The sequence below is a fragment of the Rhinatrema bivittatum genome, chromosome 3 (assembly GCF_901001135.1).
Source record: "Rhinatrema bivittatum chromosome 3, aRhiBiv1.1, whole genome shotgun sequence".
Lineage (NCBI taxonomy): Eukaryota > Metazoa > Chordata > Amphibia > Gymnophiona > Rhinatrematidae > Rhinatrema > Rhinatrema bivittatum.
Window position 1 is genome coordinate 271,322,377 of NC_042617.1, and position 17,071 is coordinate 271,339,447.

Here is a 17,071-nt window from a genome sequence, read left to right on the forward strand (position 1 = left end):
GATGCAAAGCACATATAAAAGGAAAACAAAGACAGAATTTGAAAAGAAAATTGTTGTGGTAACAAACATTCATAATAAAAACGTTTTCTTGGACATTCAAAGCAAAAAGCCTGCAAGAGAATCAGTTGAACCATTAGATGATCAAGGGGCACTAAGAGGACAAGGTCACAGCAGAGGGATTAAATTAATTCTTTAATTCAGACTTTACTGAAGAAGAAGTAAGGCAGATACCCATGCCAAAAGTAATATCTAAAAAGGATGATTCAGAGGAAATGAAACAAGTCTCAACTTTGAAGATACAATAGGGAAAATTGATAAACTAAAGAATAGCAAATCATCTGGCTGGTATTCATCCCAGAATGCTGGAAACTGAATTTCCAGACCTGCTATTAGTAATCTGTAAACTATCATTAAAATCAGCTCCAGTACCTGAAGATTGGATGGTGGCCAATGTTACTCTAGTTTAAAAAAAAAAAAAAAAAAAAAGGATTCTGGGGTGATACAAGAAACTACAGACCAGGAGCCTGACACTGGTGACAGGAAAAATGGTTGAAAAGAACAAAATTACTGAATATATATAGTCATTTTAATTGACAAAGCCAATATGGATTTAGCCAAGGGAAATCTTGTTTCACAAATCTACTACATTTTTTTAAGGTGTGAATAAGCATTTGGATAAAGTGAGCCAGTTGATATAGTGTCTCTCAATTTTCAGAAAGTACTTGAAAAAGTATCTCTATTTATTTAATGGGATTTATTTCCCACACTCTCCCATCAATTGAGGCGGGCTACAAAAAGAGCATTCATAAGCTAAAACAACTATCAAATAAAAATTACAAGAAAAGCAATCATTCAAAACTATTAATGAAATCAAAACTATTGATGAAATTAAAAAGTCAAGGGATAGTAGGCAATGTTCTACTGTGAACTGAGAACTAGTTGAAGAAGGAACACCGAATAGAGCTAAATGATCAATTTTTTCATTGGAGAAAGTTGAATAATGGAGTGCCCTGGGAATCTGTATTGGGACCAGTGCTTTTTAACATTTATAAATAACCTAGCTATGGGAACAATGCGTAAAGTGATCAAATTTGCTGATACAAAATTATTCAAAGTTGTTAGATCACAAGAGGATTATCAGAAATTGCAAGAGGACATTGAGAGATTGGGAAAATGAGCATCCAAATGGAAGTTAGCATTTAATATAGACAAATGCAAACTGACATACATAGGGAAAAGCGACCAAACTATATCTACACAATGCAAGTTTCCACATACGGAATCACCATCCATGAAAAAAGGAATTAGTTTTCATAGTGGATATGTTGAAATCCTCTGCTCAGGGTATGGCAGCTGCCAAGAAAGCAAATAGAATCCTACAAATTATTAGGAAAGGAATGGAGAATAAAACAGAATGCAATAATGCCTCTTATCACTCTATGGTGCAATCCTGGTCACCGCATCTCAACAAAAAGATATAGCAGGATTAGAAAATGTACAACCAAAAGGGGATGGAACAATTCCCCTATGAGAAGTGCTAAAGAGGTTAGGTTAGGGTTCTTAAGCTGAGGGGAGTGTATATATGAATTTGTTGTTTACTCTTTCAAAAAATACACAGACTAGGGAACACACAATGAAGTTACTAGGTAATATATTTATTTAAGTCACATAGGAGAAAACATGTTTTACTCAATACATAATTAAAATCTGGAATTTGTTATTGGAGAATATAGTAAAAGCTGTTAATGTAGCTGGGTTTAAAAAAAAAAAAAAAAAAAAAGGTTTGGACAAATTCCTGGTAGAAAGCAGAGTTGCTTACCCGTAACAGGTGTTCTCCGCAGATAGCAGGATGTTAGTACTCAGTACTCACACATGGGTGACATCAGATGGAGCCCCAATGCAGAAAACATATGTCAAAGTTTCTAGGCACACTGAGCATGCCCAGCATGCCCTACACCACCTGTCCATGTGAGGCCCCTCTCCAGTCTTGTAACAGAATTATAATTAGAACAAAATATAAGAGAAACCCAACTCCGCAGGGTGGCGGGCAGGTTTTGTGAGGACAAAAATCCTGCTGTCCTCAGAGAACACCTGTTACAGGTAAGCTATTCTGCTTTCTCTGAGGACAAGCAGGATAGTAGTCTTCACATATGGGTGAATCCCTAGCTATAAGCATCTATACCTTGGTGGTATGCACCAATTGCACCGAGATGGACTCTAACAGAGATGGTTTTTAAGACAGCTTCCGATAGGTATAGAAGGTAATCAAACAGTTTCTGTGTGGGGCAGGAGAATGGATTTAGGACCTTTTGCTCACACCACAAAGAAAACCTCCTCCACTTCAGTCTATAGGGCGGCTTTCTAAAAGCCACCTGGACCAGAGACACATTCTTTCAACATCCAGGCTTTGAGCAACAGGGGCTGGAAATTGGGATGCCGCAAACCGCCTTGATCTTGCTTGATGAAAGCTGGAGAAATCCCTAGACTGATCGGTCTCCGGATGGACAACTCCTGTAGAAGTGAAAACCAGGCCTGTCCCAACCAGTGAGGGGCTATGAGGATCATAGTCCCTTTGTCCTCGCAAAGCTTCGACAGTTTTCACCACTAAGGGAATTGGAGGATACACGTAAAGAAGACCATTGCCCCAATGACGGGCAAGGGTGACAGAGGCTGGTTTGGTGACTAACCTGTACAAGGAGCAGAACCGAGGCACCTTCCTGTTGCAAGGGCACACAAACAGAACTATGTCCTTTTTGTTTGCCCAGAGGCGGAATATCCAATTCACTATCCCCTGGCCCAGAGACCATTTCTAGTGTCTGAAGACTTGACTGAGCCTGTCTGCTACCACATTCTCTGTCCTGGCCAGACACATGGCCCTGAGCACCATCCCATGGGACAGGGCCCACGACCAGATCTGGACTGCTTCCTGACACAGGAGGTACGATCCCGTGGCTCCCTGCTTTTGACATATCACATGGCTACCTGGTTATAGGCTTGGATCAGGACAACTTTGTTGGACAGCAGATCTCTGAAACCCCATAGCATGTACCCGACTGCCCGAAGCTCCAGGATGTTGATTTGACAAGCGCATTCCTCAGCGGACCAGAAACCTTGGGTACTGAGCCCATCTACATGAGCTCATCATCCCAGGGTGGATGCATCTGTGGTTAGAACAATTTGGGTAGAGGGATATCGAAAAGAGATCCCCCGTTTCAATTTTAAAATACCTGCCACCAGGACAATGGGTCTCGGAGAGATTGGTTGACTCAGATGCAATCCTGGAGGTCCTGAGAGGTCTGGCGCCAATGCGACCTCAGGGTCCATTGGGATCTGTGCATGTGTAAATATGCCAAACGAGTGACATGGACAGTTACGGCCATATGGCCCAACATGTGCCAGGCTGACACCTACTGGCTCTGTTGAATCTCTGCTGCGATGATAGTCAAGATGACGGCCCTCTGACGAGACAGAAAAGCCTTGGCCTGAGCTGTGTCTAGCAGGGCTCCTTTGAAGTCCAACTGAAGTGACAGACTTAGAGTAGTTGATAACGAACCCTAGTGACTCCTGAAATGTGCTCTTGACCAGCCATTCGTCCAGATACAGGAAAATATGCACTCTGAGGCTGTGGAGGTCCATCACCACAACCAAGCATTTTGTGAAGGCTTGTAGGGCTGATGCTAGCCCAAATGGCAACACCTAGTACTGGAAGTGCTATTTCCCCACCACAAATCAGAGATACTTCCTGTGACTGGGGAAGATCGCGATGTGAGAGCATGCGTCCTTTAGATTGAGGGAGCATAGCCAGTCCTCGTCTTGTAAAAGGGGGATCAAGGTGCCCAGGGAAACCATCTTGAAATTTTCTTTTAGAAACTTGTTCAAGGCCTTTAGGTCTAGGATGGGAGTTCTCCTGTTCTCTTTGGAATCAGTAAGAGTAGAATCCCCACCCTCTTTGCCCTGGTAGTACAGGCTCAACCACCCTGGCCATTAAGAGGGAGGAGAGCTCAGCTAGCAGTTCCTCCTGATACATTACCCCAAAACAGGCCTTGGGGGCAATTTTTTTAATTCTTTATTTATTCAAATTTAAATTATAACAAAGAATTCCACTTTGTAAAGGAAACAGATGTGAAAACCAAATACAAGAGTAATAATTTTAAAAGAAACATCTGTATTAGTCCTCAAATAAAAAAAACATGGGGGGAGGACAAAGAATATGTATCAAAAACATTAGGAAATGACATAGCAGGACTGCGAGAGCCCCACTTGAATGACACTGGCACTGAAATTGCCGGCATCTGAATCCTGGATGTCCAAACGGTAGTGTCTGGAAAAGGTGTGTAGAGACTTCCAGGTAGCCGTCCTGCAGATCTCCTGCGGGGAGACCAGCTGACATTCTGCATATGAGGCCGCCTGCGCCCTGGAGGAGTGAGCTTTTAGCCCATCCGGGACTGATCGACCATGACATATATATGCCGACGAAATAGCCTCCTTCAGCCAATGAGCGATAGTAGTTTTGGTCACCTTCTGGCCTCTCTTCGGACCGTGCCACAGCACAAACAGGTGATCTGACAATTGGAAACCATTGGTAGCCTCTAGATAGAGCAACAAGGCCCTGCGAACATCCAGCCGCCTCAGCTCCTTCACCTGAGGATCCTTCAGTTGTGTGTCCGAAAAGGCTAGAAGCTCCATGGATAGGTTCAGATGAAAAGCTGAGACCACCTTAGGTAAAAAGGATGGAACTGTGAGTAGCGAAACTCCAGAATCAGAGATGTGGAGAAAAGGCTCCCTGCAGGATAAGGCCTGAAGCTCCAACACCCTCCTGGCAGAGCAAATAGCCCAAAAAAAACTTTCAGTGGTAGATCTTTCAAAGTGGCTTTCTTCAGGGGCTCGAACAGGGATTTGTACAATGCACAGAGCACCAAGTTTAGATTCCATGAGGGACAGAGACCGAGTTGGTGGGCACAAGTGTTTGACTCCTCTGAGGAAGCACACCACATCCAGATGAGTCACCAGGGAAGAACCCTGGATAGGGCCCCTCAAACATCCCAGAGCCAAAACCTGAACCTTCAGGGAATTGTAAGACAGCCCTTTGTCAAGGCCATCCTGCAGAAAGGAAAGAACGAGGGTCACCAATGCTCGTCAAGGATGTACCCTCTGAGGTTGACACCAGGACTTGGAAGACCTTCCAGACACGAGCATATGCTTGTGACATTGTTGATTTCAGAGCCCGCAGCAGGGTAGATATAACTGCCTCTGGGTAGCCCTTCTTCCTTAACTGTTTCCTCTCAAAAGCCAAGGCGCAAGACAAAAGCGATCCGCCTGATCGAAAAATACAGGGCCCTGCTGCAGGAGATTGGGAAGATGGCCCAGCCGCAGGGGCTCATCCAAAGCCAGATTCATGAGGTCCACGAACCAAGGCCTTCGAGGCCACTTGGGAGCCACGAGAATCACTCATTCTGGGTGAAGCTCTATCCTCCGGATTATCTTGTCCACTAGCAGCCAAGGAGGAAACACGTAGAGGAGAATGTCAACTGGCCAAGGGACCACCAAGGCGTTGACTCCCTCCATGCCGTAATGCCTTCTGCGACTGAAGAAGTATGGAGCTTTGGCATTTGAGTGGGTTGCCATCAGGTCCACGAGGTTCACCCCATCTGCTACAGATCAGATGCATGGCCATTTCAGACAGCTCCCATTCTCCTGGGTCTAACTGCTGTCAGCTGAGGAAGTCCGCTTACACATTGGCCAATCCCGCTATGTGAGAAGCCGCCAACATCTAAAAATTCTATTCCGCCCAGGACAATAGCATCGCCGCTTCGAGAGCTACAGGATGACTCTTGGTGCCTCCTTGCCTGTTGATATAGGCCACGGTCATCGCATTGTCCAACAATACCATGACTGCCTGATTGCGCAGTAGGGGGAGGAAGCTCTCCAACACCCGATCAGCCCTTGCCTCTAGGTGATTGATCAACCAAGTCATCTCCACCAGTGACTACCAGCCCTGAACCGCTCGGGACTAACACACTGCCCCCCAGCCAGACAGACTGGCGGTCATCACCACCATCCACCGGGGGACCTCCAGACTCACCCCGCGCTCTAGATGGCCGTGGGCAAGCCACCACGACAGACTGGACTGGCATGGCATGGCTGTAAGCGGTAGTGGAAGATGGAACTGTTCCGACAGCAGATTCCAGCAGGCTATCAACGCGGCTTGCAGAGGTCTCATATGCGTAAAGACCCACGGGACTAGCTCCAAGGTAGCACACCAGGTTATGAGAGGGCACTCTCAAAGTTCTTCTCTGTCTCCATCTGCTGGAAGGGAGGCAAAACCCAGCTGTCTGGATTGATCTGGGTACGTTCAGGGAACTGAAAATGATGGCGGAGAGTGTCGACAACCAGTGGGCATTGAGGCACTGCCACTACGGGCAATAGACCATGAAAGGAAACAACCCAGAATCGCCGAAAACCCTGAATGGGAACATTATGGGAAGGCACTGAGAGGGACCCGGTGACAGAATAACATGGAAAACACCCGCAAAAACGTGAGAAAAAGGAAGTTTCCACAAGACCAAAAATAGTCAAAAGTGAGTTCACTACACACCGTGAGGCTTACAGCTCCATAGAAAATGACTGGAGAGGGACCCCGTGTGGACATGTGGTATAGGGCATGCTCAGTGTGCCTAGTCAAAGTTCTACAAACTTTGACATAAGTTTTCCATCTGATGATGCCATCCGTGTGTGATGACTAGCATCCTGCTTGTCCTTGGAGGAAAAAGTCCATAAATCATTATTAAGGTGGATTTAGGGAAATCCACTGTTTACCCCTGGGATAAGAATCAGAGTCTATCAACCTGTTGGGATCCTGCCAAGCACTTGTGACCTGGATTGGCCACTGCTGGAAACAGGATACTGGGCTTGATGGACCTTTGGTCTGACCTAGTATGCAAATCTTATGTTCTTATGGGCTGGTCCTAGGCCAAGTATGGTAACACTGGCAAGCAGGTTTGTAAAGGAGCCCAAGCTGGGAAGTGAGCCAGCTTCCATATATTTCCTGGTCCATATGAGCCAGCACTGCCCCTGATCTCCTTGCCCCTCTTGTAGTTGCTGTTCCTGCCATCACTGTCTCTCCCAGAAGTACAGCCTTTTACACTTATTTTTCTTCTCTCTCGTGGACTCTGTGATAGCTTCACAGACCCCAGGATGGGATCTAATTTGTCATTCACTGCAGCAACTACTTTAGAGGAAGAGAGATTGGGACACTTTTGCTGGGACAAATCCAAGGAGCTGACCAAGGCTTTCCACTCCCGGTTCTGATGCTAGGAAAGAGTCTGCCATTTGGGCAAGACAGGAGGCAATTTAAGAGGAAAGATTTTATGCAGAGTGGTTCAGATGCATATTATGCTGTGCAATTGGTTCTAACCACTTCAGAAAATATTTAAAAATAAAGCCAGATAAGTTACTGGATGTTACAGCCATCACTGGTTACTCAAATCTGATGAAATTAGAAAAATCTCAGAGTCTAGGTGACTTAGATTACCTTCCAGGGATCCAGAAAATGTTTTTAACTCAATGAATATAATTTACTGAAGTTCAATAGATATTTTTTAACCTTCCTTTTCCATAAACAAATTGCCCCAATGTGGCAGCTTCCCAAACAATCAAACCTGAAGGATTAATAATCTTTTGACAGAACAGAAGGTAAGCTAAATAAAACTAACACACAAAATACAGCATTTCAATAGTGATACCAAATTTCTTTTTAGTATATATAGCTAAATCTCACAGAGCAATCTGAAAAAGCCTTCTCATTCTGAAAAAGTGAAATCATTTGGGTCTTTTTTTCATCTTTCTGCAGTCAAACCCCAGCTGTGCTGTGCTAGCTTTCCTACAACATCTCTCCATCATTCCTAATGATCTTTTCCTAACCAGTGTTTTCCCACTCCTGGGTATCCCACTCAACTCAACTTCCACTTCCCACTGAACAGAAATGCTTCCTAACAACCCATCACAAGGTATCCCCCTCTCCTTTAGAAATCACACAGGAACAGTAAGGTAAAGACTTAACCTTTTAAACCAAATGCCACCGCTTCTCTCTCTAGTGGTTGAGGAGACTGCTGTTCTCACCTGTTCAGAAGCTGCTGCATGAAGCTGTCCGGCCTTGCTTCTTTGGAGTATGTAACTCTGAGCTCATTTTGCGTCTGTTCCACATCACACGTGATCCCCCGGGATTTCTCTCGAGAAATGCCATTCATATAAGCCTTCTCTTCCTCAAGCGCCTTGCGCAAGTCCTCTGCCTTTTCCATCAGCATGGAGATATTCAAGCTTTCTGCCTCCATCTTCTTGGTGGCCATCTTGACTTCTTTTCTTAAGGGTGATGCACCTACACTCCACTCCCTTTTCTCATCTTTGGTTTTGAAGACATCAGGCCGCCGGCTTAGTGCGGGCAGTTTACTTTTCTTGAGTCCAAACCAGCTGGCGATGCTACTGGAGGCCTTCTGCTTCCCTTCAGTCACTGGTACCTTGTCTTGCTCCTGCAGCCTTAACATGTTTTCCTTGATACCCTTCATCACCTTCTCTTCTATGGCAGAGTGAAGCATAGAGCTCAAAGGCACGTTTTCTGTATTCTTAGCTTTGGGCGATGTCCTGGAAAAGCCTTGACAAGAGTACTCTGAGCAGATAGCACTTTTTCTGCTAGTATTTGGCTGCTGTACCTTCAACTTCTCTTCCTGGGTGGAAGGAGGCATGGGCCCTCCTGTTCGCGTGCAGGACCTCATCTCATCACTCAGAGGCCGGGACACACCACCCTTGACTGAAGCCTTGGTGGGAGATTTAGAGGGCAATTTAGTAGGGCTTCCATGAGGGCTTTTAGGGTTCTTGCAAAAGCTGGGAGTAGCTGGAAACTTGGCAGATGTGCGAGATACTTGGGACCCAGGTGAGCAGAAGGCCCCAGTTATCTTGTTTCTAGATGACTCCCCTTTGACAATGTAGATTTTCGAAGAGTAATTCTCTGTCTCTAACTTGGACCCAACAGAGTTTGAGTGGTAGCATTTCACCCCAATGTCTCCAGAGAAGCAGCGCTCCTGATGCTTCAGGCTATTCACACCTGGTGACCATTTGGGGGGCTCTCTAGTCTCAGATGCTTCAGAGTTTAAGAGCATGCTAGCTACATATCCTTCATTAATTTCGCATTGCTTCACACTGACCCGGTTTCTCTCCAAATTCGTTTTCACTGGAGACACCTCTTTCTCTCCACATGGGGTTTCCTTTCGCTCTGCACCTTGGAGGGGGCTTTCTGAGCTTTTCAGTTTCCCTAATGCTGTAAGGCGTTCTCTGAAAGGGAGGTGTCCAGGAGGCTCCCCCTGCTTCTTTCCCGTAATGCCTCCCAGCTTTTTGGGTGTTGAGGCACTCCCACTACTCCTCTGTAGTACTTGAGGAGACTCAAAGCTCTTCTCCTTCGGCTCTGAAGTGAACTTTTCCTTCTGTTTATCTTTTGTGTTAGAATATAAACAGAGAGCCTGAGAACAGCTAGAGCTTGCACCATCTGAAAGCAAGGTGGTCTGGGGCGGTGCCCCTATGCCTGCTGCCCTTGAGTGGCACACAGACTCCATCAGCTCAGAAGCGTCTACTTTATCTTGAGATGTCTGATTTCCTGCATGAGCTGGGAGCAGAAAATGCTTAGATGGATCCAGCTCAGCTGATGAATGGATTGAATCAATGGCATAACAGACATTCTCATAATTAGGTGCTTTTTGGAAACTCTGGGCTTCTTGGCCAAAGGACCTCAAGTCATGTGCTCCAGCATTGGCAATCTCAGATACCGAGTGCCTGTTAACTTTGCCAGAGGAACTGTTGCTGTTTCCAAAGCCAACCTCTGAATGCACTGGAACAAGCAGCGATGGGATTCCATAAAGAGACTCGTTCTTGCTTGTCCCCTCTGGAACCTGCTCGGTCACTGCTGCCTTTCTGCGCAGCAAGGGTGAGTGATAAACCTCATAGTTGTTTCTACATGGTATCTTGGAACTTCTTGTGAGCTGGGGGCTAAGTCGAAGATGGTTTGGACTCTGGGTTCTCTCCCCCCCAGTGGGGATTTTGAGCAGTTTCAGGAATTTGGATGGTGAAGGAATCTGAGGGGCCCTGCGGTCTTCAGAGTCCACTATGGAGCTAGGACTCATCTGCAGCTCATTCTTGACCTGAGAAGAGCACACAGGAAAACTATGCACAGTTTTCTCTGTGATATTTGTTGAGGTGGATTCCCCTACTTCCTGCTGTGCATTTAAAGAATCACTCGAAACGTACAGGCTAAAAAGAGTCTGTCTGTCCATGGATGACTGAGCAAGAGCATTAACCCTGCATTTCGCTGTAGGGCTACAGTCTGAGGTAGAGTCAAGTACAGTTTTCTCTGCATCCTTCCAAACATCAAAGTCCTCACTAGTGGCCATTTCCTGTACTTTATCTTCAGTGTTATGGTGCAATAACTCCTCAGCACTCTGGCTATAACAGTCGGCTGTCCTGCTGTGCTTGTATTTCTCCGCTTGAGATGTCTCTCTCAGCATCTCTCCCCCTAGTGACTCACTCACTGGAGCTGATCCTGGCTCTGTAAGTCCAACTTTCGGAACCCCTTTGTCAGGCCCCCTCTTCCCACCAAAGCCTTGACTCTCCTCACACAAGATGGAGATGGCCTGGTCCCCATTCCTTTCTTTCATGACAGAGTACAGATACGACTCCGTGTCCTGCAGGAGCTGGCCAAAGGCCATCTTCTCCTCTGCAATCATGCTCAGAAGCGAATCGGGAGGGCATTTTTCCAAGAGGTTTGCTTCTCCTACTTCACAGTTGTCATCAGAAGAGGAGGAGGAGCTGCCAGTAGACTTCCCCTGGCAGCAGCGGGAAGACAACAGCTCCGCCTCAGCCCCATCCAGATCCCTGCAGCCTTCCTGCACGAGAGCCATGGTCTCTTCCAGGTCCTCCTCCTCTCGGAAGGCGCCCGAAGAGTCACTGCAGGCAGGCTTCCACTTCAAAAGGTCTTCCAAGCCACTCTGTGCCAACAGGAGACAGGCAGTCCACGGCTCATACTCTGGAACCTGAATCCCTGCTGGTAGGAAGCCCTCCCCATTAAGGCACTCCGGGGAGCCAGGTTCATGCCTTGTGCCTCCATCTTGTTTATATTTCAGGGAGCAACTGTTCCTGATGCTCTGACAGTTGTGTGCTGAAAAGCACTGGCCAGGGTTGGACCGGGGGCAGACCACAAGAGGATCCATCTCCTCCAGCTTCCGTAAGACCGCCAGGATTTGTGCTTTCTTTTTAAGGAAGGGAGACAGAGCTTCCATGGACGGAGATGGGGTGTTCACGCTCACAGTGCCCATTTGCTGCCTCTCGGGACTCACCTATGAAAAAAAAAAAAAAAAAAAAAAAAATGAATATGGTAAGATAGTCAGGACAGAGGAGGATAATGAGACTACAGGGCATGGAAGGGAAGAAAAAAACAAAACAGAGGCCCAAGGAACTTGAATTGAGAAAGAGAGCATGATGGTGTGCTAGGTTGGTGGGTGTATTCAGTAGTATGGGAGAGCATGCACAGTCCCAAATTACAAATTCTGATCTCTATCTTCCTGTATTAATCTTTTCCAGTTGTCACCTACTCTGAGGCCCAGCTGATTTTTCTATAGGGCCAGGACCAACAGAGAATACCATTTCACAGCCGGTAGTAAACAGTCTGTCTGACCCACTGCACACAAGTCAGGAAGCCATTGCCCTTTCCTCAGACTCTCCCTCCACGCAGGCTTCTGGTCGTTTCCCTTTTGTGAAGCTGGGACGGTCTCATACTACTGCGAAACCCCCAGCACGCTTTCACCTCTTCACCACCTCTGAGAGAGGGCTGAGACTTATCAGCACATCTCACGATCCATTCTGGCAAGTACTGGTGGCTCAGTGGCAGGGCCAAGTTTCTGCTTCCTGGGCCAGCCGGTGTTTGCAACCCCTGGGAGAGAGGTTCCCTTTCAAGGGTTTGACATGTCTTGTATGGCCCCCTTGGTTAGCCAAAGTTCAAAATGTAAACAACAAATGCTATACTTTCCTTTTTTTTTTCTCTACCTTAATTGTAAGGATTCCCCCCACCCCCTTCTTCCTGGTCTCTCCTCTGCTTTCATCTTGTTTTCTAACTTACTGTGTTGGTTCTCCTTACCATTTTCTCTTTCCTTCTATGCTAGCCTCCCTTCATTCATCTCTCTAGTTGCATTCCATCACATCTCTCTCTCTGCTTTACCCCAAGGAGGAATCCCTTTCAGACCATAAGGATTCTTACACTTCCCACCATTCATCTCTTCTCCAGTTGACCCCCACCTGAGCTCTGCTCTGGGTTCTTTTTGCTGGTTCCCAGCCCTCCCTCAATCTTCCTTTCCAATTCAATTATTTTCCCCTACGCCCCTCAGTATTCCACTTCCCTTTCCCCCTACCTCTTTCCCCCCTCACACCTCCCCCCATCCTTCTGTCTTCCCTTTCTATTGTTTCTCCCCATCATTCCTTTCACCTCCTAATCTCCCCCCCATTAACCAACCTTTCACATTCCCCTTCTCTTGAGCTCGTTCCCACTTCTTCCCGCATCACCCCTTTCTTCTCCATCTCCACTCTCTGCTCCCCATCTCCTTAGTCTCGGCCTCTCTCCCATGACAACTGGAGAGAAGAATACAGCAGGCCACGAGCATGGAAGCAGCGAGACTCGGGAGAAGTAGTCGGCCTCAAGACTAAGAGCAGAGAGGGTCTGGCGCCACGGGAAAACAGCGAATGCGCTGTGCTTCCTTGGGGGCCCTCCACCCCCCACACACACACACACACACACACACACAGCTGCCGCCTCTTCTTCCTTCCCCCGTGTAAGCTTCATTTCCAATTAGGAAGCCTGTGTGATAAGCCATGAGGAAGAAGATGAGACAGATGTATGGCTAGGGAGCAAAGTGCTTTTACTGTTCTCTGCGGTGCCGGCTTTACTTCCTCAACCAGCCTCGGGCTTCCCTTTCTCCCGTGCGGCAGCAGCGATGCGGCAAGGTCCTTTATTTTATTCCTCCAGTTTAGAACCCGGCAGCTAACAGGAAGCCCAGGACCCTCCCCCGCTTGAGGTTTTACCACTCCGTGCGTTGGGATCGAGTGGCTCCTTTGCCCAGTTTGAGCTCCCCTCTTCCATACGGCGGTCCTAGTTGTGTGTATCCCTAGTAGTTGGATTTTAGAGCCCATGACTGCAGAGTTCTGGAAGGAGCCCTGAAAGGGAATGCAGGGGGGCGGGGAGTGCGTGATGAAAGCAACCCTTTTCTTTCGTGCAGTGACCGTCCTTTGGATCTGGGGGACCAAAGATTTCATGGTGACAGAAAATTAAAAAAAAAAAAAAAAGGGAAAAATGTTCAGATTATAAGATTAAAATAAAGAAATTACTTGAACTTGTTGAAAACCATGTGAATAGCAGATTATTAAGACATGATCACATGGGTGGAAGAATGAATTATTGCTCTCCAAAGAGGAGAATAAATAGCATAAAAAATCTCCAGCTTAAAATGCTGTTAACATTTGCCTGGACACAGCCGTTTCCATACCCCTGAAGAGTCAAGTACCTGGCAATGCAGCTGAGCATTTGAGGAAGGTAGGGACAGAGGCAAACATCTGTCACTCATTGTAGGAAGGCACACACTACCTGTTTCTGCATTACACATTGCCCCAGGGGGAAAGAGGTAGAGTGTTTCTCCACTGTGCCCAGATGGGGGACCAAAGACAAGTTAGACAGAACCTGGAAAGGATGAACTGGGAGCTGAAATAAAAAAAAATATATATATATATATAAAAAGTTGGCAACACATACACAGAGCCAGTACAGCTTATAACTAGATAGCAAACGTTTCCCCCCACCGCAGTCAGTTCTATTAACACCATCACAGACTTATACAAGGAGGGTGAGGTTTTTTTCTCTTTTAAATGGGTAATCTTGCCTTCCTTCCCTCATCCTTGTTTCCACCCCTCCAACTCCTCATCTCATTCTCCTTCCTAATCTTGTTCGCCTTTCTTTTAGGCACTTACCCCCTTGCCTTCGTTTCCCCTTTCTCAAGCCCATCTACCCCTCTACATCCAGCCCTTCTCTCAGAGCCGCAGTGCTCTATCCCACCTCCCCCAGAAACCTTAAGCATCCTTTCCATCATCTTTACCTCAGCAAGCAGACCAAGCCAGAGAGTCTCTTGGAGAAGCGGTACCCGAGACGACGTGATGCCAAAACCAACCAACCAGCAGCACGACCATGGCGATGCTGAAAATGCATGTGTGCTTGATTGCCCTGTGGTGGTCCTTTTCCTGTGCTTCCTTCCCACTACACTGCCTGCATAGGTTTCCCCCGCCTGAACTGGAAAGCAGGTGCCATGGGGAGGGACCAGCCACCCCCGGGGCCACCGAGCACCTAACATTCTTTCCAAGGGCCTGCGGCCTGCCAGCACCGGGCCCTCTCCAGGTACCGCTGCTTCAGGAGCCTCAACCAGTGGGGGTCCGAGAAGTAGGAAGTCAGCTCTAGAATCTCTCAGAAGAGCCGACAGAGATGGAGTGCCTGCAGCAGTCTACAGGATCACTTGACTTATGAAGATAAGCAGGCATGCACCAGTCTGTAGCACTGTATATAATACACACATTCTTGTCAGCGCCACTTACCATGCAACAGAGGGATATACATAGGAATGCTCACACTGGCACCCTCCCTCCCCCCCCTTCTTTATGCTTATCAAGATAATGCCCCCAGCAGCACCCTAGACAAATACACAGTAACGTCTTAAACCCCAGGGTGCTTACAGAGACTGTCCCACCAGCAAGATGGGCAGATGCTGCCCTCAAACCGCCCACCCACCATGCCCCTCCAAAACCTGTCTTGCCTCCTCTATCTTCTTTCCATATCACTGTGCTCAGAATTTTGAAATATTTAAAATACTTTTTTCAGAGCAATTACAGAAATCCCAGAAACACAAACAAATCTGTACAAGCAGTTCTAACCTCACCCCGGGCCCAGAGACATTAGCACTGTGTGTCAGCATCCCATCCTATCACCAACTGATAAACAAAATCCTCTTCATCACAGGAAGCTAATTTTCTGCCTTTGTCATATTTATAGGACATTCCACTGCTGCGAGGTCCCACTGTGGTGCTGTGAGTCAAGTGGCCTGCTCCAGGCCTGTGTGCCACAATTACTCTGCCACTTGGCGGCCTGCAATCCCAATTTAAAGCATGGATTTCCATTCATGTCTCGGTAATAAAAGGTCTGACCTTTTGAGATGTTGCTGTGCAGGAATTTCAGGTGAAGAAAAAGCAAAAGGAGAGCAGCTGTGAATAAAGCAGCTTACGTCCTTCCACCTCAGACACAAGGGACGGGAAAAAAACAAAACAAAACGCACAAACAGTACAAGAGGCAGAGCCCTACCTGAGGGAGCGATCCAGAAGCGATCTGTAGCTTCTGATGAAAAAGGTCGCTCAGGGTCCGGTTCTGCCGCTCCAGTTCGTATACCCTCTTTTTTAGTTTGAGGCATTCTTCTCGCAGGTCCTGGAGGTACAGGAAAGGCTGTTATAGAACAGTGCTATCGCTTTTTAAATAATCAGAAGCTCCTCGGACATCCAGCTTCCTGTTACTTTCCATCTCTTGGAACCACTGAAAGATTCCTATTGCAACCTCTCTACTGCCTTCCAGGAATGGAAGTCTGCTACTCCCAGACAGTCAGGAGGTGGACTGGGTGAATCTCCCAATAGATATAGTGACTGATTTAGGTTTCTGCTGCCATCAGGCACTGTTGGTGCCGCCGCCCTCTTCGTTCCTAGAAAGACTGATCACGGCCGAGGGTGGGAACTCATGGTTGTGCCTTGGTAGGATGGGCCCTTGCCTGTGTTGCCGTCTGCTGTGCTGTGAAGGTCCTAGAGAAAGTGGGTGGGTGGGATGATATTTCAAAAGGAGTTTCCTATCCATGTCCGCAGGGCCAGTTTTGGGGGTGTGCGACTGCACAAGTCACTATGCCCCGAGGGAGAGCCATCACGCTGGCGGTACCCCTCAGGCACAGAATTAAGGCTGTAGCCGCTAGTTCACGGGACAGCAGCATCTGCACAGGAGAACGTGAGAGATACATGCAGGCAGCAGAGCTGTTCTTCTGTCGCCACTTCAGACTCGGGAGGGGGGTTGGGGGGAACAGAAGCACAAAGAAGCCCTTTGTTGCAGCCCTGCCTATGAGCCACCGCCAGTGGAGAAACTCAGGCTGGGAGATAGTGACTGTCCTATGACAATCAGCCTGCTGGGAAGAAGGACGGGTGGGGAGATGAAGTTGCTTTTTTTGCTGGTTAGATGGTGGGTTGGTGGGAGAGGAGAGAGGTACAGAGATTGGAAGGAGAGAGAAGGGGGAAGCTGTTAAGCACTGTGGGCAGGAGGGAAATTAAGATGGACTCAGGGGAGATCCTGGTGTTGGACAGAGAGAGAGAGAGATGGGAGGTGCCAACTTAAGTAATTGCACAGGGCGTTGGTTGGCCTAGAACTGGCCCTGCATGCATGGAGCACCAGATTCTGTGAAACTCGGCTTCCCTTGATGAGATGCGGAACAGCTCCTCAAAAGGTCAGGTGACAGAATGTTGATGGCCCACATCCACCGCTAAATTCTGCAACCTTTGGAGTTTTTCTGCCTCCAGAATTGTGTCACCCTAGGCCTAAACAGGTATGGGGTTTGGGGGGGGGGGGGGGGGCATGTATTCACTTCTATCCCTATACCAAGGAAAGGACTCCATCCTCAATACTAAGGACAGGTCCCTATCTCCCAGTGTGCCCCCTGTACATCCATACCAAGGATGCCACACCCTGTACATCTAGGAAATGATGAATCTCTTACACATCCCACATGTCTCCAAGAGTCATTTTTGGGGAGATCCAACAATGCCAAACACAAGGGACGGGGCAGATCCCTCCCAACTCAGCCTGTGGAAAGTGCACAGAAGAGCCCTTGGAAGTTTTACATACCTTCTGGTTCAAAAGGGCCTGGACCACATGATTGGCAACCTGGAAAAACAGAAAGATAATGTGTTCACTATTAGGCTC

The 17,071-nt window shown here is 47.4% G+C and overlaps 1 protein-coding gene across 2 annotated transcripts in view; it reads right to left on the reverse strand.

Annotated features, from left to right (window-relative positions):
* Nucleotides 1-17,071, reverse strand: part of NCKAP5L (NCK associated protein 5 like) — a 127,991-nt gene that overhangs the window by 49,132 nt on the left and 61,788 nt on the right. For both annotated transcript variants that reach the window (XM_029594618.1, XM_029594616.1), the window contains exons 4-7: nt 16,994-17,032; nt 15,425-15,544; nt 13,670-13,783; nt 8,119-11,375 (exon numbers count right to left, since the gene is read on the reverse strand). In XM_029594618.1, coding sequence (XP_029450478.1) covers nt 8,119-11,375; nt 13,670-13,783; nt 15,425-15,544; nt 16,994-17,032 — 3,530 coding nt within the window. The remainder of the gene's footprint in view (nt 1-8,118; nt 11,376-13,669; nt 13,784-15,424; nt 15,545-16,993; nt 17,033-17,071) is intronic.